The 22,720-nt window shown below is 34.2% G+C and overlaps 1 protein-coding gene across 4 annotated transcripts in view; it reads right to left on the minus strand.

The window, feature by feature from the left end:
* Positions 1 to 22,720, minus strand: part of Lrch2 (leucine rich repeats and calponin homology domain containing 2) — a 99,157-nt gene that overhangs the window by 69,874 nt on the left and 6,563 nt on the right. For all 4 annotated transcript variants that reach the window (XM_077106553.1, XM_077106552.1, XM_077106551.1 and 1 more), the window contains exons 2-3: positions 4,396 to 4,540; positions 753 to 879 (exon numbers count right to left, since the gene is read on the minus strand). In XM_077106553.1, coding sequence (XP_076962668.1) covers positions 753 to 879; positions 4,396 to 4,540 — 272 coding nt within the window. The remainder of the gene's footprint in view (positions 1 to 752; positions 880 to 4,395; positions 4,541 to 22,720) is intronic.

The following is a 22,720-nucleotide window of genomic DNA, read 5'->3' on the forward strand; positions in this document are numbered from 1 at the left end:
GTATGCTTAAGAACACGTTAAAATACCTGTTTATTGGAAAAGTGTTATTCAAGATAAAACAAAATAATCACCATGGTAAACTGTGTGAAATGGGAGGAACCAAAAGAAAGTAAGATAATAGAGCAATTTTTTGAGAATTCAATTATGTTTCTCTCTGAGTTCAATGTTCTTTAAGAACTAAAATATTTTATCCAAGGTAATTATTTTAAATTATTCTATATTTCTATAAACAACAGAATATAATGGCTTCTTTTCATTTATCTTGGTCCCCAAGGAGTTATAAAATCACATGAGCATAAAGTAAAGGAAAAGTTATTTTGTTAATTCTGTTTACAGACATTGTACTCTCTTCTTTAATCACCATTCTCTATGGCTCTACAATAACCCTGTAAAAACTTAAAAACAGTAACAACAAAATACCTTATCTTTTCCCCAAGACTTTTACTGTCCACAAAATGAAAAAACAAATACTTATTCATTTAAAAGCTATTTTTTAAAGCTCAGAAGACTTCTAATCCCACTAGGGCTAGGAACAACTAGGCTTTTGTGTGTGTGTGTGTGTGTGTGTGGCTGGGCACTAAAAACAGACACAACACAGTATCTCATAATTTGACAAAAGTAAATTTAAACATATACCAATTTATTCATTTAAAAAATTACAGTGAAATTCCACACATAAATAACTTATCTTCTAAAATGTAACAGTATTTATTATGCATATTACATACAATTTTTTAAACTATTTTACTCACCAATTCCATTAAATCTTTTAACTTTCCAATTTCTTCTGGAATGGATACCAGTTTATTATTACTGACGACCAAAACTTTAAGGGGAAGATCAAATAAGTATTTTGGCAATGTTGATAAAAGATTTCGACTGAAAAGAAAAGGAAGTCTCATTATGAGAAAATATGTCTGAAACTTGACTGTTATGTTGAAAAACAACAAACTTCCTGGAAAGTAAATTTCACTAAGTAACAACTACCATTTAACAAGTGCTTACTTTGTATCAGGCATATGTAAATTCCTTAAATACAGTGTCTTATTTAATCCCCACATTAACCCTACGAAATAGGTAGCATTATCTCTATTATACAAATAAGAAAATGAAGGTTAAAACTGATTAAGTGACTTGCCCAGATGTAACAAAGACTCAAATGTAAGTCCTACTGCAAAGTTTGTGTAGCTATCTATGACAATGCCTTATTATATCATCAGTTCTCCAAAACTCAGAATGATTCTTCTGAGCTAGAGAATGCCAGAACCTTGCTCATCATTTCAGTATATTCAGTACTTCCATGCCTTTAACTGTGGAAAGGCTCCAAGGATAAATTTGCATGTACTATGTTCAAATTATGAAAGAATGAGTAAGACTGTATCTTTAAAAACATGCTGCAATTCTAACTTACTCCCTTTGTTACAGTTTACAATAGAACAGGCTATTAGCACCTTTACCTCTGCTCAAAGTTGATACATTTCTATTTCTGGGATCCATTTATAATGTAACAACTAACATTTATTGAGTACTTACAATGTTCAGATAACCTCACATGAATTAATTCAACTAACACTCACAATCACCTAATTTAGGAAGGTAGATACTATTATGATCCCCATTTTATAGACGACACAAAAAAAAAAAAGTCACAAAGAGCTTAAGTAAACTGCTAAAAGTCACACAACTGGTAATGGGGAGAGTCAGAATTCAGTCCCAGGCAATCTGGCTCTAGGACCCTTGCCCTTCAACTACTAGGGTCAAACTTAAATGCTGATGCAGACTGACCCAAATGATCCCATTACCAAAATATATAGAGAGGATTCCATTCTATTTACATACTAAGAAGCACTGACAAGCAATAAGTTATTATTTTTCCTCTTTTTCCAAGTAACACTTATAGACCTATACCTAGTATCTTGTGCAATATACACTGCAACAAAAGCCCAGTGTTTCAAGGCGTTTTAAGGACCCTTCACCCCATCTTATCCCTGCAAAGGGCATCCAGAAACACTAGACTGGCTTTAATCATGCATCGCAGACTTTAAATTAAAAAAAAAAAAAAAAAAGACAATGCCCCTCAACTAGTAATCCTGGCGAGGCTGCTGGAATGTCAGATACGCTAGGGGCCTGTCACAATCCTTCATACCTTTAGGGTCAAGCAGGCTCCTTGGCGAAATGGTCTGTCTGGGACCTTTCACCCTGGAGCACATAAGGATATTTCTGCAAGAAAATCACCTTAGAGGTTTATCAAGACATTTTCACTAAAATAGAATAATAAATGGGAAAATAAGAGCAAACTCATTCTAATTCTCCCTCAGGCCAATGAAACAAAACAAAACAAACAAACCAACAAAAATTTTTAAAAATCAGTCTATCTTCTTCCCTTAAGAAGCATGTTAATTGAAATTTGTCCAGAATCTGGCTACTTCCTTCATAGCAAATAAGTCACTAATCATCACTTTTATACTACATGTTTTAGAGAGAACCAAAGGAAACAAGTTTTATTTCAATATAGTTTGTCAAGAATGTGACCATAGGGGCTGGAGTTGTGGCTCAGTGGTAGAGCACTCGCCTCGCACATGTGAGGCCTTGGGTTCGATCCTCAGCACCACATAACAATAAATAAATAAAGGTATTGTGTCTAACTACAACTAAAAAAAATTTTAAAAAAGAATGTGACTATAAACAAAAATTGGAAGTCAACTTTTAGAGGTCAAAATAGGATAGAACTGGAGCAACTTTCAGTAACACTATTCTAAGACATGTCATACATATTAATATAGAAATTTAATTCAGTTTTTTGGCAAATCGCTTTTTTTCATAAAAGAAAAAATTGAAACAAAAACAAAGACAAAATATAAAAATATCTCACTTTCCTGAAATCTATTCTAAGCCAGGCCAAAGAGTATCTGCTTATGCAAAGAAGAAACTCAAATGACTGATGCCTACAGAAGTAAACTTCTCTCACACTTTTCTTTCTTTTTTTTTTTAATTTGTTCTATTCTCTCACATTTTAAGTATAAAGTGGTTTCAGTTAAAATAGTGTGTGCTGTCAGGAACATCAGCGGGGACCATATAAAAGAATCACTTTAAGCAATGGGCATGGTGGTCCACTGGAGGCTGACACAAAGAGAATCACAGGTTCAAGGCCAGCCTGGGCAACTTAATAGGACCCTGTCTCAAAATAAGAAATAAAAAGATCTGGGGATGTACCTCAGTGTTAGAGCATGGGAGGTTGTGGGAGGTTCTGGAACCAATCCCCCAGAGATACTGAGGGAATGATCATACATGAGACTTTGGGCAAGTAGCTTAACCCAATTTACTCCTCTGTAATACAGGGATAATACTATTACCTACCTCAAAACAGTGTTAGAACATTAGATGAGATGATATGGGTAAAGTGTTTAGAATACTGCCTGGCACATGGTAAGCACTTATTAAGGATAAAAATTATCATCCACTTCCAAACTTTCTAATACTCCCATCCCAATCCATCCATCCTTGAAGAAGCAACAAATCACAAAAGTAATAAAAATAACTTAAGAACTGATTCTTTATAATGTTTCACTGTAACTATGGATTCATATAAGCAAATGTGTATCATGCTGCTATGATTTGAGAAAATATTTATGGTTTAAAGCCTTGCTACTCGTGAGGTCTAAAGACTAGCAGGCAGACATGGGCATTACCAGGAAACCTTTTAAAAATGCAGGCCCCACAGCAAATCTAAGGAATTAGAATCCGCTTTTAATAAGATCCCCAGATGATTCCTGTGTATTTAAGTTTGAGAAGCACTGCTCTAAAAGGACAAGGCCAAAAGCCTACAAAATAAGATGAACATATAAACAATACAAATAATGGGGCTGGGTTTGTGGCTCAGTGGTAGAGCGCTTGCCTTGAATGTGTGAGGCCCTGGATTTGATTCTCAGCACTGCATATAAATAAAAAATAAAGGTCCATCAACAACTAAAATTAAAAAATAAATAAAAATTTTTAAAAAAATACAAATAAGAGGGCTGGGGTTGTGGCTCAATGGTAGAGTGCTTGCCTAGCATGTGTGAGGTACTGGGTTTGATTCTCAGCACCACATATAAATAAAAAATAAAGGTCCATCTACAACTAAAATTTAAAAATAAATAAAAATTTTTAAAAAATACAATGAGAGGGCTGGGGTATTGGCTCAGTGGTAGAATACTTGCCTAGCATGTGTGAGGCACTGGGTTCAATTCTCAGCACCACATATAAGGAAATAAAAATAATTTTAAAAAATTCAAATAAGATATTGTTGAGAAAAATATAGGCTACACAGTCAAACCAAACACATCCCTTTGCTTATTATAAAGAATTAAAACCATAATAAAACCCAAAATTTACTTTAAAGAATAAATTCATTACCTAATGTTAAGGTATGTTAACATCTGCAGATTTTTAATGGCTTCAGGAATGGTTTTGATGCAATTATGATACAAATTTAATGTTTCAAGAGGTGCAAACAACCACACATCAGAAGGAATTTCTGTAAAACGATTTCTGGAAAGATCTGGAAAAAAAAAAACACAGTGATTTAGTGTTATAAATACACCAATATCTATAATAATAAACAGAACTATTTCAATATTTGTTCAATCATTTAGAACCTAAGCAACTACTTAAAATACAAATATTACTGGGTCACGGTGGCGCACACCTGTAATCCCTGTGGCTCAGGAGGCTGAGGCAGGGGGATAGAGTTCAAAGTCAGCCTTAGCAAAAGAGTCTTGCTAAGGAATTCAGTGAGACCCTGTCTCTAAATAAAATACAAAATAGGGCTGGGGATGTGGCTCAGTGGCTGAGTACCCCTAAATTCAATCCCTGGTAAAAACCCCTCCCAAAATATCAATGAGGAATTCTCTCTGATCTTTAAAAAATACAATAAAACCTCCCATGATCCCACATTCCCCTCCATTTCTGTCTTTATTCTTCACAACGAAATTTACACAATTCCACGACCCAACTAAATTTTGTACTTACCATGGACTTCTTGACCCAGTGTAATTTGGTTTCTATTCACTCTCACATTCACTATATTTACAAAGAGCCTCCATATCAATAACCACTCCATTCATGTGTAAACATTCTCCTCCCTTGGCTTGGAAAACTACTCTTCCAGACCTTTCCTGTTATCTCCCTGGCTGCTTCTTCGGTTAGATTTTTTTCTACCCATATTATAAATGTTGGTGTTCCCGAGGGTAAATGACATAAGGTACTCTTTCCTTCTAAAGATACACATCATACTGAGTGATTTCATCCAATCCCAAGGCCAAATTATAGGTATATATACTAACAAATTACAAATTAAGGTTATGTCTAAATACCCATGTTTTGATCTTCAGGACTTCCTCTTGATGCTTTTTAGGCACCTCAAATTTTATAAGTGTAAAATATGAACTGAAGATCTTTGTCTACACACTTGTTTATCTCATCTCAGACATGTCACCAACATCCTCCTGGTGAGTTGTCCAAGGCAGAAACCAGGTATACATCCTTGATTCCTTCCTCTCCTAAATTATTCCACGCACACACAAATATGCTTCCATTCATTTAAGTTTTTACAAAGATAAAATCATGGAGTTATTATAACCATTATTCCTCCATTAAAGGTTTATTTGTTATATAAAATTTTGGGAAAAAAATGACATTATGTGATCGGTTGAAAAAATAGTCTAAAAAAGTTTTTCAACTTCAGTACTACAAATCTTTTGGTTGGATAACTGTTGGTGAGGAGGCTATCCTGAGCACTGTAAGATCCACTGGATACCAGTAACCATCTGGCCCTGAAAGCCAAAAAGTATCCCCTGAGGGGCATCCCCATCCACCCGTTGAGAATGAATAACTAAACAATTATCTAATTAGTTAACTAATCATAGAGATATGCTTTATTTATACTACTTATTATCCTTATTCAGTTAAAAACATAAGAATATTATGGACCCTGTCAGGGAAAACACCTATAGTTCAGCCTAGCCTCAATTGTACCTCTTTTAGCATCAGCTTCGTCCTCACAAAAAGAATAAACTCCTGGAGCTGGGGTTGTGGCTTAGCAGTGGAGCACTCACCTAGCAGGTGCAAGGCCCTGGGTTCGATCCCCAGCACCACAGAAATATAAAGGTATTGTGTCCAACTACAACTAAAAAATAAATATATTAAAAAAGAATAAACTCCTCTCAGTAAAGTTCAACTTTCTCACTCTGAGGGATGAGACCTCTTTACTCAGCAATATAGTAAATTCCCTATTTAGAATACTAATATACATGTATGTATATATATATATAATATAAACATATGTATACTGGTATATATGGATATAGAGAGAAGAGAGGACAGGGGAAGGAAAGAGAAATTGATTCTCATTCTCATCTAATATAAAGTTTTATAACTGGAAAAAGAAAACATTAACTAATATTATGTAATATGCAAATTAATTTGGATTCTTCTTCCTCCCACTTTAGGGTGCTGAATAACTTAATAAAATGATAGGGGGGGCTGGGGATGTGGCTCAAGCAGTAGTACGCTCACCTGGCATGCACAGGGCGCTGGGTTCGCTCCTCAGCACCACATAAAAATAAAATAAAGATGTTGTGTCCACCGAAAACCAAAAAATAAATATTAAAAAACTCTCTCTCTGTCTCTTTAAAATAAATAAATAAATAAACAAACAAACAAATAAAATATAGGCATTGTGTCTAACTACACCAAAAAAAAAGCTAAAATATTTTTTTTTAAAAAAATGATAGGGGCTGAGGATATGGCTCAAGTAGTAGCGCGCTCACCTGGCATGCGTGAGGCACTGGGTTCGATCCTCAGCACCACATTAAAAAAATAAAATAAAGATATTGTGTCCACCTAAAGCTAAAAAATAAATATTTTTTTAAAAATATAGAATAAAATAAAATGATAGAATTACTAGAAGATGATATAAAATTTCTCAGTATTCTGGTTTGCCTCCTCTGGATACTCAAAGCATCATATAGTTCTATTGAGGGAGGAAATGAGTCAATGTTTTTAGTTTAGAATATGCTTCTGTTTCTTTTATGCTTGAGGTTTTACCTCTTATTTTTATAACTTCAGAACCCTAGGAGTTGAAAATTACTGATTACAATTAATTTGAAATCCTAAAACCAAAATTATGCCCAGTTTGTTATTCTGTATAATAACTATTAAACACATAATTATTAGTATTAATTACTAATAAATACTAATATTAAATACTAATAAAATAAATTAGTACTTAATATTAGTGTTAAATTAGTACTTGATACTTAATATTAATACTAAACACTAATATATAGTATTAAGTACTAATTTTTATTAGTTAATGCAGTGTTCCCAAAGATAGATAATGGTCGTGTGATTAAGATTGCAAGAATAGAGAAAAGAAAAAGTAGCTAAAATTTGAAATGTATTTTAGAATTAGTATATAAGTGGGAAGTTCAAGAGATGGGCTATGTGGGATAAATAAGAGGTAAGAATCAAGGATGGTATGAGGATTCTGGCCTAGGCCCCTTAATCATGTTTTCCAATGAATGAATGGAGTTGGAACCAGATTTTTGTTGCTGCTACTGGTGGGATTTCTGTTTTGGTTTCTAAAGCAGACATGCAATAAAGGGTTCAATTTTATGTAAAAGAGATTCAAAGGAGATTGTTACATGGACATCAGACAGATGATTCTGGATCTCAGAAGTGAGGTCTGAGACAGACATAAAATCAGAAGCTGTGGAAATACAGTTAGTACTATAAAATCATAAAAACAGAAGAGCATCCATCCCCTAACATCAGTGTACTCAGTTGGAGAGATCAAGAATAGGCCATCTGCTGAGCTCAGTGGTACACACCTATAGTCCCAGAGACTCAAAAGGCTAAGGCAGGAAGATGACTTGAGTTTGGCAAGTGGGGCGGGGACACACACAAAAGAAGAAGAATGGGACATCAAAAGGTCAACACTAAGAAATTGAGGGGAAAAAAAAAAAAACATGAAAGACTGAAAATAATGGTCAAGAGAAAATACAGTAATCACGTAATGAAGACATCAAAGAAGTTCAACCATGACAGGAGAAAAAGTTAAATGTCCTTATTAAGAATGATTTTGGACTGGGGACATAGCTGAGTGGTAGAGTGCTTGCCTAACATGTACAAAGCCCTAGGTTCAACCCCCAGTACGACCAAAAAAAAAAAGAATGATTTTAATGAGATAGTTTAAATAATATCAAGACATTATTTTAATAACTTCCATATTTTTGCATGATGCTTTATGTTCTTTTCCTTCCCCAAAAGGATTATTTAGTTAAATTACAGAGTAATAGTGCATACTCCCTTAGGGAATTTAATTAAATTTACACTCATAAACTATTTTCTGGGTGACTTCATCTATTTATTTAGTAAACACCACTTAAAATTACAAGAATTATTATTCTAATTGAATGGAGTTAAGTCAAATAAAGCACAATAAAGTTGAAATTAAAACTCAAGCTATTATAGAGCCTCTAATTAAAGAAATCTAGTTCTAGGGTGTTTCAGATTTTAAATCAGTATAAACATCCTTTCTAAGCATTTGGTAAACAGAATAACAGTGCCAACAGAAAAATACAACCATGGAAGGAGAGATGGGAAATAACACAAAATAATTTGTGTCTTAATTTCATGAACAATTTTGCTATAATAACATCTCATATTTACCCTGAAAAAAAGTGAAGATTGGGTTGGGGTTGTGGCTCAGCAGTAGAGCGGTCGCCTAGCACGTGCGAGGCCCTGGGTTCAATCCTCAGCACCACGTAAAAATAAAATAAAAGATATTGTGTCCAACTACAACTAAAAAATAAATATTTTTTTTTAAAAGTGAAGATTAACTTTCTTGTAGACATAATGGATAATATTTAAACTGTGACTTAAATTTTTCATCTCTGATGTATACTTAATAAAGGAAATTTTATAAGATTAAAATTATTTAATAACCATGTATATTCAGGCAATAGAATATGACTAATAATAAACATATACTCAAGAAATACATGCATAATTGTTATTTTAATGGAGTTCTAGTTTTAAAAAAAAGTTTCCTGGAACCTTTGACTGTTCCTTATAAGGTAATATTTTTGTAAATGCAATTAAGAATCTCAGGATGAGGAGATACCCTGTATCATATACAGCTGAACATTAAATGCCATAACATATGGTCCTATAAGAGAAAGCCTTAGGAAAAATTGAGGGGAGGGTCACATGAAGACAGAGGCAGACATTGGTTTATTGTGGCCATGGAATAGCAGCCACCAAAAGCCAGAATACGCAAGGGATAGGTCGTCCTCTAATGCCTCCAGAGGGAGAGTGATCCTGCTGAAACTTTGAATTTAGCTCCATAAAACCCATCAGACTTCTGGTCTCCAGAACTGTGAGACTAAATTTCTGTTCTTTAAAACCATTAAGTTTGTGGTGACGTGTTACAGCAGCCACAGGAAACTAATGTACTCTCTAATTACTGTTTATCAGAATTAATGAAAGAATGCCTGTAAATTTTTAACCTTAAATACCTTTGTATTATTTTTTTCTTGTGCAGTAAGGTGATACCTCAGTTAATTAATGTCCTTAAGGATAAGTAACTTTATAACCACTGAACTATTTTTCTTTTGTCTCATTTTTAATCATAAATCATATCAAGCAGTACTGGCAGTACATCAACAGTAGACAGATTGCTGTGTACTGTTTCCTGCCTTCTTTCAAGACACTCCTTGTAAAACTGCTGGAAGCCTGTTAGAGATGTTAATAGATCATCTTAAATAATCTGATCTAAATTATGTTCTGTATCATTCTTGAGCTTCAAAGATTAAGGAAGCTAGGGAAGGGAGGAGATAAGTCAGATGGAATGGAAATCTGTATGCTGTCTCCCAAGCTGCAGCCACAAACACCACAGATGGGTCCATCTGTTGCCCAGTGTAATTTCTGGCCTATTAGTTAGCATTTCTGCCAAAGTATAGAAAATGACTTTCAGAAATAACACTATTATACTATACAAATTATGTCAATTATGATTTTATCTTATTCAGTACATAAAAGATTGTGAAGCTTTAAAGGTTTTTTTTTGTACAAATTGTCAAAACTTAAACTAAGATACAGTAATTGTCTTAATGTGATATTTAATAACACAGATTACCTTAGTCTCTCTTATTTTAAATAGTCCTACGTAATAGTTGAAAGCCTGATCATTTTTGCCTCTGATAAAATATCTAATGTTGAAATGTGTTGTTGGAACACATCCTCATCATTAATAGAGATAACACCACAGAATTTTCTGCTTTCTAGGAGTTCAAGACCAGCCTGAGCAACATAGCAATACCCTATCTAAAATAAATAAATAAATGTATGTATATACATATATATGGAATGGAAATATAAATTATATTTATATAAAACACACACACACACACTCTATATGCTAGATCAGAATGCCATGGGTGCATTTTGGTGTTTCTTGTTGTTTATGGTGCTAGGATCAAACTGAGGGCCTTGTGCATGCTAGGCAAGCAATCTACCATATCCCCAGTCCTGCCATGAGCTTTGAATAGATTATTTCTAAACCTGAGAACAACCTTATGAGGTAGCTATTGTTCCTCATTATACATATGAAGCAAAGATAGTTTGAATGACATGTTCAATGTCAAAAAAATACTAGTATTAACTAACAGTACTGGAGTTCTAAACTTATCTATGTGTGATTTTCCACTCCTCCACTGTTACGACCTCTTGTCTCACATTTCAAATATTCTGACCTCTACTTAGCTCTACAAAACTGCAATTTTTATAAAGATTTTCTGACTGAACTAATACTGTATCATCATTGGGGTATATCCCAAAGTTCACAGATGTCTTACAGATTAAAAAAGAAGAGGAACATTTAAGCAGATGAGCACTAAACTGGATTTAAATTGCGTTTCTGATTCCCCTGATTACCATCTATAAAACATTGCCAAAATTGCTTAATTTCTCACTATTTCAGAGCTATTGGAAATGAGAACATTCCACAGCAACCTAAAATCCCATAAGAAATAAGCAATAGAAATGAAGAGAAATGTATCAACCTGTACATAGTGAATAATAAATAACATTCATAAAAATCTAAAATGATCATTATAGTCATTTCTTATGAATGATCATCATATTCATTTCTCATGAATGGAATATGTACACAGAATTTTGCTTTAGCAGAGTGCACAAAAATGAGACAACTTAGATACTTCAGTTTCCTAACATGAAAATAAAAATTTAAATTTTCTCTATTCTTTGGTAATTGCTATTACCCAAATATAATACAGTTATAATATAAAAAACTTGGTTAGAATGATCTTCCATTTTAAGGCTTCCTTATCTATTTTTCTATCTAAAAGAACTGTCAAGACTAGAAACAAAAACAACAAGAAAACAGGAGGCACCACAGCTGTCTGTCGAAGCAAGAATGGAAAGTGTCTTTGAAGTATTAGAGACTCTGATGTTGGAGAATGATGGGAAATGACAACCCCATGGCTCTGGCATCTGCTTTCAACAGATGCCCTCTGCAAAGACAGGTGATTTCTTGATTCAGTATTTTCTAGAAGGGTATTATGCTGTCATTCATGACAAGATAATGAATAGCCTATAACATTGAAATCTTGTTGAATGAGAAAAATATAATGAGTCACAGAATTTCTAAGATACTCTATGATGAATTAAAATATTAATTCATAATACAGTGAAGACACAAAATGAATTACAAAGTAGACACTGGAAAAAATGCTTTATTGTTTTTATAGTACTAGGGATTGAACCCAGGGCCTCATTGCATACTGGGCAAATGCTCTACCACTGGGCTACATCTCCAGTCCTGAAAAAAAATGCTTTAAAACCAACAATTAGGAGAAATAATAACAAGCAGATCTAGATCTCACCCACCTGCAGCAACCAATGATGGAAGGCTCATTTTGAGCACAGTACTTTGAGAAGCAAGGGTGCAAATAAAAACAGATGCTGCAAGGAGAAACCACAGCTGCTAACCAGAGGGCAGATTACATGCACGCTCAGTGAGAAAAGGACTGTGAGTCATGCAACAATTAAGCCACGTGGAAGGACAAGACTTTATTAAAAAGGGGGGAGGGTGGGCCACTCTATGCAGAGTTGTCTGCAGGAGATTCTACAAAGGTTTTCAGTTTCACCAAGAAATAATGACTAATGAGTCAGTGTAATGGCATTCAAAACATCAAAGTGACATTTAAAAATGGCACTGTACTTCAATACTTACATATTTTATATAGCATTTTGAATCAATGTAGTATTATTTATTAAATGGTTCTTGAATTAACTTTTTATTTTCAAAAGACAAATATTATAACCTCATCACATAACTTCTAAAATAAAATCCAGATGGAGGAAAAAGATAAACATGAACGTGAACCATAAAAAAGAAAACTAAAAAAAACCATTTTATTGAATAGCCACCTAATATTACAATAGGGAAGTATCAAACAAAAGAAGAATTCACACATAAAAGATTTCTAGATTCACATACTAAAAAATAAATAATAACTTCAGTCTATCAAAAGCTAAATGACACAAACAACTCATTGAGAAAACCTGGGCCAAGGGCATAAACATTTAAAAATGAACATTATCAATAATCAACACCCACATGAAAATATATTCAATGTAAAGATTAAGATAAATTCAAGGGGTTTTAAAGTTACTACTTAGTGCTGACAGGCTATTTTGAATTGGAAACTTCCATATACCACTGGAGGGAATACAAATTGAGTCAACTTTTCTGGAAAGCAATTTAGCAATATGAATCAATGGCCATAAAAACGTTCATACCCACTGATCCAAAAATGTAATCTTTAGTCATTTTTTTAAAATATTTTTTTAGTTGTAGATGAACACACAGTATCTTTATTTATTTTTATGTGGTGCTGAGGATCCAACCCAGTGCCTCACACATGCAAGGCAAGCACTTTACCACTGAGCTACATCCCCAGCCCTCTAGTCATCTTTTAAACCAAATAGAGATAAATAAAAAAAAAAATGTTTATTCCATGATTAATTAAAATGATAAAAAATTAGAATCAACTGAAATGTTCAATAATAGGGTAAAATGTAAGTAAAATATAATTTTATAATGAAATATCTTATACCTTTAGAAATCACATTATAGATTCAATTCCTTCACATGGAAATATGTTTACAGGGTAATAATGTAACATTTAGAATGTAAATACACACACACACACACACACACACACACACACACAATATAAACCTATTGCTTCCTTTAAAAATATGCATTTTAGCTGGGTGCTGTGCACATGCCTGTAATCCCAGCAGCTCGGGAGGCTGAGGCAGGAAGATCAGGAGTTCAAAGCCAGCTTCAGCAACAGCAAGGCACTAAACAACTTGGTAAGACCCTGTCTTTAAATAAAATACAAAATAGGACTGGGAATGTGGCTCAGGGGTCGAGTGTCCCTGAGTTCAATCCCCAGTGCCATATACATACACACACACACACACACAAACACACACACACACATACACACATACACTTTATACACTCCTATATAAACCTCTGAAAACTAGTTGTATAGCACAGGGGAGGAGTATAGGGTTATGAAAGAAATATACCAAAATATTAATATTTACTCAATGTTGGTAAAATGAGGAGTGATTCGTATTTTCTCCTCTATGCTTTTAGTTTCCAAATTTTCTATCATAAGCAAGCACTGCTTTCATTACAAGAAAAACACAACTATTTGTTGAGAGTGTAGTACTGTGGTAAAATGTGTGAGGCCCTGGATTTAATCCCCAGTACCAATAAAGAAAAACACAATAATAGTATACTATTTTAAAGGTATTTCACAAGGCAAATCAAATTCTAACCATATATATCCCATTCATAAGAATGGTAAATGCCAACACTTATAAGGTAACTATGAGTTGGTATTATGTATAGTCATTTTATTTTTATGCAGAAATAACTTGGTCTGCCACAAAACACCACCGTGCAATGTCATATTATATTGCCATTCTACTACATGTCATCATTTTAAAAATACAAATTAGGTTGGGGTTGTGGCTCAGCGGTAGAGAACTCGCCTAGCACGGGTGAGGCACTGGGTTCATTCCTCAGCACCACATACAAATAAATAAAATAAAAATATTTAAAAATAAAAATAAAATTTAGAATAAAAGTATGTAACTGTTAATGTGAAAATTGTACTTTCATGTAAATTACTTTCTTAATGCCAAAAAACCCTGTAACATCTGAATTGTTATAATTCATCCACTAATAAAGTAAGTGACATCCATCTCTAGGACATGCGAATTGATTTATGATTAATCTGACTCTGGTGATCTTTCTGCCTATGTTAAGGCCAACTAGCCATTGAAAATCAAGTGAATCTGTTTATACATTATATTTTTTGTGTGCATTAAAATACCTTAGTACCTTTCTATTACGTGAAAAAGAAAAATCCAATATAATATGAGAAAAGTCTGCGTCAAAATGACTTCCCAGGATAGCTGTAGCTGACTTTGGATTCTGAAACAAAAGTAAGGAAAGGAAGACAAAAACAAAACAAAGAAAAAACCTAAATGCAAGCTGCTGTGGTAGACAAAACTACTTCATCTTTGATTCATTCTGATTAAGACTACTCTTAAGCCAGCATACTGTGTCCATTAAAATAATACTATATTTAGAGAGCAAGGACTGCCCTTAATTGAGCTGTTCAATAGCAAAACACTAAATATTGGATCCTGAAATTAAAAGCAATTTATAGGAAGTTGACTAATTACCAAGTAATGAAAAATTCTCCAAACCAGTCCAAAACCCCCCTCATTTATGTTAAGTGGTCAAGCAGCCCCTACACTTCAGTACAACAACACCTGCCAGCAAGACAAAATGGATTCAGACAATGTAATACCAACACAGAGAATGCACCATCAGCATGGTATCAGCTCCCTATGTCCCTTAGACCCACAAGTCAAAACCCAACTGGAGGGACCAAGTGAAAGATAACACACACTGTGTGCTGCTCCGTTGCTGAATCAACTTTACACAATTTTATCTTTGCAGCTGTATCTGAAGGAAAATCCCATGCCTCACCAGAATGAAGAAAGGAGTTAATAAACTGCCTGGGGGCACCCTCCCATAAGATAGGGGGTCGGTAAGAAATGGCCTTGTGACAGCTCCTCCCCAATCAGTCTGTCTTGCCATAACCAGGGAGAATCACAGAGTATTCCCCTAAGACTTGAGTCAGACTATGATTGAGCCTCACTTATGTGGCCTTTGTGGAGATAGGTAAGATCACCAAGGCATCATGGGGGAACCATTCCCCTACAGTTTATGGTTACACATATAGTATTAAAAAGTTGGTACATGAAATTTCTAAGCTCATTCTCATAATTTTAAGTTTAAAATTGATAAGTTGGGGCTGGGGATGTAGTTCAGTAGTAGAGGAAGCCTGGCATGCACAAGGCCCTGTGTTCAATTCCCAGCAAAACAACCACACAACCCCCCCCCCACACACACACACACACACAGAGACAGACAATTGATAAGCATTAATGATTAACTGTTGAGAGAGACACAGCACTGAACCAAATACTGTAGGGAATTTATATACAGAATGCATTATCTGCTCTAAAGGAATTTAAATTCCTCTAGGGGAAAGCAATGTAAAGTCAAGGGCACAACTGCATTTGGCTGTGTACTTATATTAAGCAGTAACTTCAACACCTAGCCATAGAAGAACAGTTAAATAAATTAGGGTGCATCTAAACAATGTACTTTTAGTCAGTCAGTTATTTATTTAGGTACAGGATCAGGGGCACTTAACCACTGAGCCATATCACCAGCCCCTTTTTTTATATTTTATCTAGAGACAAGAGTTTCACCGAATTGTCCAGTACCTTGCTGAATTGCTGAGGTTGGCTTTGAACTCGCAATCGTCCAGCCTCAGCCTCCTGAGTGGCTGGGATTACACACATATGCCACCATGCCTGTGCCCGGCTAGGCAGTCCTTTAAACTCATGTTGTGGTGGAGATTGTGCTTTGCATGAAAGAAGCCCTCAGTTCAATCCCCACCACCAGCACCAAAAAAAACATGTTATAAAATATTTGTCTGCAGTTCAACAGTGACATAGAAAAACACTTTCAGGGGGCTGGAGATGTGGCTCAAGCGGTAGCGCGCTCGCCTGGCATGCGTGCGGCCCGGGTTCGATCCTCAGCACCACATACAAAACAAAGATGTTGTTCGCCGAGAATTAAAAAAAAAATAAATATTAAAATTCTCTCTCTCTCTCTCTCTTAAAAAAAAAGGAAAAGAAAAACACTTTCAGAAAGAACAACTTAGAAGGAGAGCATAAAACAGACTACAACAGAAAGACTTTTAAGGTACCAACAGTACACTGATAAATTTGAGAAAATTCAGTGATGAGGCTTTATATAAGATGAAATGCAATGAACATGCAGAGCTGTTGTTTGTGAGAACCTTTAAACTCTGATCCAACTAAGGATGACAGAATTTTGCAACTTGAAGGTAGTTGATCCCTGATCTTCACTGCACCCACAGTTAATGGAGGACAACAGACCAATCTAAGAGAAGAAAATTAGACCAACACAGACTGAAACACAACTGGCAAAAATCCCAAATCTCATCACAAAATGTGCATTTATCTCCCAATTTTTCTTAGACTTCATTTATAAATATGAATTTCAGTATTAAATTTGTTAAAAGAACATACTAATCCTCAAAACATTTTATAATTTACTATTTTTAATACCAAACTTATTACATAATGTCATAAACACTATTTATTAATTAATTGAATAGTTAACTTAAATATTTATAAGTAGCCAACTACTCCAAAATAAAAATATATCCAATGGTGGAATATAGGAATATATTAAACTACAGCTAATTTCTAAATAATAAAGTTTACCAATCACATCTCTGCTTACGAAGCAGTAATGTGTTATTTCTTTTTAATACTTTTTTCTAATATTTTCTAATACTTTTTTCATTTTTTTCTAGCCTTTTTTTTTTTTTTTTGTGGTGCTAGGAATTGAACCCAGGGCCTTGTGCATTTGAGGCAAGCACTCAACCAACTGAGCTATATCCCCAGCCCTCTAGCTATTTTTATTAGAGTTTTACAGTTATACATAATAGTTGGGTTTTTTTAGTATTTATTTTTTAGTTGGACACAATCTTTATTTTATTTATTTATTTTTATGTGGTGCTGAGGATCAAACCCAGGGCCTCGCACAGGCTAGGCAAGTGCTCTACCACTGAGCCACAACCCCAACCCCTGGATTATTTTTTTCATTTTTAAAAATAATAAAACAAGGGGGCTGGGACTTTAGCTCAGTGACAGAGCACTTGCCCTGCACATGTGAGGCACTGAGTTCAATCCTCAGCACCACATAAAAATAAATTAGTAAACAAAGATATTGGGTGCATCTACAACTAAAAATATATTTTTTAAAATAATAGTAATAAAACAAAATAAACCAGAAAGATGATGAAAGGTCCAATCTGACTAAAGAACAAGGTACATATATTAGAAGTAGTGGAAAACACAGATGAAAAGCAAAAAGACACCTCAAAAAGGCACCAGGATAAAAAGCAGGCGTAATTGAACAAAATGTGTTAAATAACTACTGTGCATCACACACTATGTGAGATTTTGAAATGACAAAGTTTCTACATTCAACTCTAAAGCCAATAAAAAGAGAAATGCACATTTTCTTCTAATGATAACAGTTCTTAAACCTATATATGCATTTATTGTGGTAGTGTTTATTTTTTCAGGAAAATTATTAAACTGATGGTGCATGATACAGTAGAAGAAAGATTAATTGCAATAAAAGATCACAGCTGCCATAATTGAAGTATAATCACTGTATATGGAGGATGAGGGGATGGGGAAAGATAAAGAAAGACCAAAGCACAAGTAACATAAAAAATAAAATAAAATAAGATAAAATGGACTATATCTAAAATTTTAAATTTTGGGCTGGGTATGTGGCTCAGTGTGGCAGTGGTTAACTGCCCCCGGGTTTAGTCCCCAGGACAAAAAAATAATTAATTTTATTTTTCAAAGTAGATAACCCACAGAATTGGATAGGAAAGAAATATTTGCAAAGCATATGTTTGATAAGGCATCTATATACATCATTTTTAAAAGCCTCTTATATCTCAGTAATGAAAAGACAGCTCAACTAGAAAATGGACAGAGCCTGAACAAACCTTTCTCTTAGAAAGATATACAAATTGTCAATAAGCAGATGCAACAATGCTTGACATCATCAGTCTTCAGGGCAACAGATATCAAAACGACAATGAGATACCATCTCACACCCGTTAGGATGGTTATTAAAAAAAAAAAAAAGATAATAAGTGTTGTAGAGAAATTAGAATCCTATACACTCTTAATGGAAATATAAAATGGTGCAGCCGCTTTGGAAAACAATTTGGCATTTCTTCAAAATGTTAAATATAGAACCACCACAGGACCAATCCCACTCCTACATATATTCTCAAGAGAAATGATGACATACATCTACACAAAAACCCATACATAAATGTTTACAGCAGTATTGTTTATAATACCCAAAGAGTGGAAACAATCCAATTGTCCATTAATTGCTAAATAAATAATAATAATGGAATATTATTCAGAAATAAAAAGGAATAAAGTACTGATAACACACTACAATATAAATGAACTTTGAAAACATTATAATAAATGATAGGAGCTAGTCACAAAAGGCCACAGATTGTATGAATCCATTTACATGAAATGTCAGTATAGGCACATTTATACAGAAAGAAAGTAGATTAGTGGTTGCCTAGGGTAAGATGGTGTAGAGTGGAGGCAGGGAGAACAGGGAGGGACAAAGGGTGTGGATTTCTTTTGGGATGATGAAAATATTCGAAAATTAGATTCTAGTGATGGGTGTACAACTAACAACCAACATTTTTTTTTTTTTTTTTTTTTTTTTTTTGGTGCTGGGGATCAAACCCAGGGCCTTGTGCATGCAAGGCAAGCACTCTACCAACTGAGCTATATCCCCAGCCCAAACAATATATTTTAAATGGATGAATTTTTATTTTGTGAATTCTCTTTCAATAAAATGTTAAAAAGAAAAGAAGTAGGCAAGGGTGGATTGAGAAAAAGATGATCGATATGTTAAAACATGAAACTGAACCACTACTTTACAATGTAGATAAAAATCAATTCCATATTGACTTGAAACTTAAAAACTGAAAATAAAACTTTAAGACTCTTTGTAAAAAAATGTAGATTAATGTATTTAATACATTCTTGTGGGCAGGTACCGAGGACTGAACTCAGGGGCACTCGACCACTGAGCCACATCCCCAGCCCTATTTTGTATTTTATTTAGAGACAGGGTCTCACTGAGTTGCTTAGTGCCATGCTTTTTGCTGAGGCTGGCTTTGAACTCAAGATCCTCCTACCTCAGCCTCAGGAGGGTCTGGGATTACAGACACCATGTGCCACAGTGCCCAGCATATTGAATACATTCTTAAAGAAGACAAAAAGTCATTAACAATAAAATTAAAGACTGAAAATTTTTGACTATTACAATTTCAAAGATTTTTAAATTTTTTCAAAGATTTATTCTTCAAGGGCTGGGGATGTGGCTCAAGCGGTAGCGCGCTCGCCTGGCATGCGTGCGGCCCGGGTTCGATCCTCAGCACCACATACAAACAAAGATGTTGTGTGTCCGCTGAAAACTGAAAAATAAACATTAAAATTCTCTCTCTCTCTCTCTCTCTCTCTCTCTCTCTTTTTTTCTCTCTCTCTCTCTCAAAAAAAAAAAAAAAAAAAAAAAAGATTTATTCTTCAAAACACACTTCCTTAAAAAGCAAAAAAGGCAAGTTAAAAACTAGGCAATGGGAGTTGGAGTTGTGACCCAGCCATAGAGTGCTTGCCTAGCACATGGGAGGTCCTGGGGTTGATCCTCAGCATCATATAAAAATAAATAAAATAAAGGTATTGTGTCCAACTACAACTAAAAAATAAATATTAAAAAGAAAAACTAGGCAATGATTGGGGCTGGGGTTGTGGCTCAGTGGTAAAGTGTTTGCCTAATGTGTAAAGCACTGGGTTAGATCCTCAGCACCATATAAAAAATAAAGTTATTATGTCCATTACAACTAAAAAAATTTAAAAAGAAACTAGACAATGATACCTACAACATACAAAACTGACAAATGATTAGCATAAGAAGAATTACAAAATTCTGGTACATATAGAGAGATAGTATACAGTATCATAAAACTATATAAGGAAAAGACATTCAATAAAAAATAGGCAAAAACAAAGAAAAGTTATTTTACAGTACAGGAAACACATATGGCCAACAGATATTTGAGGAAATATTAACATCATTGGTGATCTGAGAAATTTAAATTGTAAAAACCTTCACTGAAATACCGTTTTAACTTCATTTGGCCATAATGTTTAAGCCTGACAATACTATATATTGAAAGAAATATAGTTTCATGAGATCTATTATACATGACCAAGGAAATGTAAACTGTTAACCAGTCTGAACAGTGATATTCAACATAACCTAGACTCCCAAGTGTACAAGAAGAAAAATATTACACATATAAAACAAGAGACATACAATTTTATAGTGGCACTATTTACAAGAGAAAAAAGGGAAAGCAATGTAAATAGCAATCAGTGAGAAAGTAAATAATAAAGTGTGCTACATTCAAAGAAAGATCCTGCAGCCATCCAAAATAATGCACTACAACTTCACACAATTTGAATGAATCTTAGCAACTTAACATTGATTAGTAAAATATAAAATTACCACAGTTGAAGCACAGTGTGTGTGTTTTAGCTTTTTTTTTTTTTACATTTAAAAATTTTGCAAAACTCGAAATCCAAGGAAATAAGATTATGAAATGCACTGTTAGGGAACTGGCTTGAAGGTGTTTTAGCAACAAATAACAATCAGACTTGCACAGTGAAGAGAATGGTCTAGCTAGTGTGGAGTTGAAGCAAACTTCAGGCAAAGAGAACAGAAACTGGGAAACTGTTGACAGATTCACTTGCAGTTGAGGAAGAGAAGAGAAGCTGAATAATAACAATGGCAGTGAGAACAGACAGGAAGGAAACAGATCTGAAAGCTATTCAAAGATCTCTGACCAACAGATCCTAGTTCTTAACTAGATTAGGTTGAGGAAAAGGAAGGAGTCAGAAATTGCTCTCAAATTTCTGATCTGGTTGATGAGGGGACTTAGGGTCAATAACAAGAATTGACTACTTGATAATACTGAGTTTGAGGAGACTCTGGGATGTCAATATTCATGTAGCTTTCTCCCTCTGCGCATAACTATAAAATCTTTCAAAGCCAATTTCTCATCTTCTTTATATATCTTTTGATGTTCCAACAATCCAATCAAATGTCATCTTTCCCTCTTGAACATGTATTGCACTTTGTTTTCAGTTATGACATTTATCTTACTCTAACCTGGGGATTCTGAACCTCGGAACCACTGACATTTTGGACAAGAAAAGTCTTTGTTGTGGTGGACTATGCTTTTCACTGAAGGATGCTCACCTCTACCCACTAGATGTCAGTAGCACCCCTCAAACTGTGACAATCAAAAATATTTGCAGACACTTCCAAATTTCCCTTGAAGGCAAATTCCCCCTTCCAATTGGAAACTGCTATCTAATCTATATAATAGATATGTGTGGGAGTTCTTGTTTTATACCACTATGAAATCAAATTCCTTAAAAGTGGCAACTTTACAAACTTTATATAAAATCAACATTCAAATACATTCTTTACATTCTCATTAAGATAGGGTAAAGACACTGTTATCTATGTTCATTACTATTTTTAATTCATAAGTATTTTTAAATGTAATTGATTTCCCACAGACATCCCCAGCCAACTAGCTCAGAGTGTTAAGAATTTACACATAATTTTAAGGGAAAAATTCTAGGCCACACATAATAGTTTCTTAGGGATATAATCATCAACATAGCCATTTTTGAGTGAAATCCAAATTCACATGTTTTGAATTGAATAGTCTTCATTGGATTCAAATAAAAAGTTGTTTTCACTGTTATTTTATTTCTCTCTGTCACTTTGAGTAACATTGTACTCAGAGAGATTAACATAATTAATTTAAAAATAAAGCAAGAACAAAATAGTACATAGAATAAAAAGCGTCCTCAAATAGGAAAGGACTTACTTCCTATTTGGGAAAAAAAAAAAAAAAAACTTTTCCTTAAAAAACAATCTGACATCAGGAGCTGGGGATATAGTTCAATTGATAGAGTGCCTGCCTCACATGCTCAAGGCCCTGGTTTTCAATCCCCAGCACCACCCCCCCAAAAAAAAAACTCTGATATCAAAAAACACATTAGAAAATATGTGGGGCTGGAGTTATAACTCATGGTTGAGCACTTGCCTGGCACGTGTGAGGCACTGGGTTCCATTCTCAGCACCACATAAAAAATAAATTAATAAAATAAAGGTATTGTGTCCACCTACAACTACAAACAAAATAAAATATGTATTCTTTAATTATCTACTATAGTCCATTGACTGGTATTATATAAGTGGAATTTTATGGATTTAAATTTATTTGAAAAGAAGAAATAAAGTTGAAGTTTGGGG

This window comes from Callospermophilus lateralis, chromosome X (genome assembly GCF_048772815.1).
Source record: "Callospermophilus lateralis isolate mCalLat2 chromosome X, mCalLat2.hap1, whole genome shotgun sequence".
Taxonomy (NCBI): Eukaryota; Metazoa; Chordata; class Mammalia; order Rodentia; family Sciuridae; genus Callospermophilus; species Callospermophilus lateralis.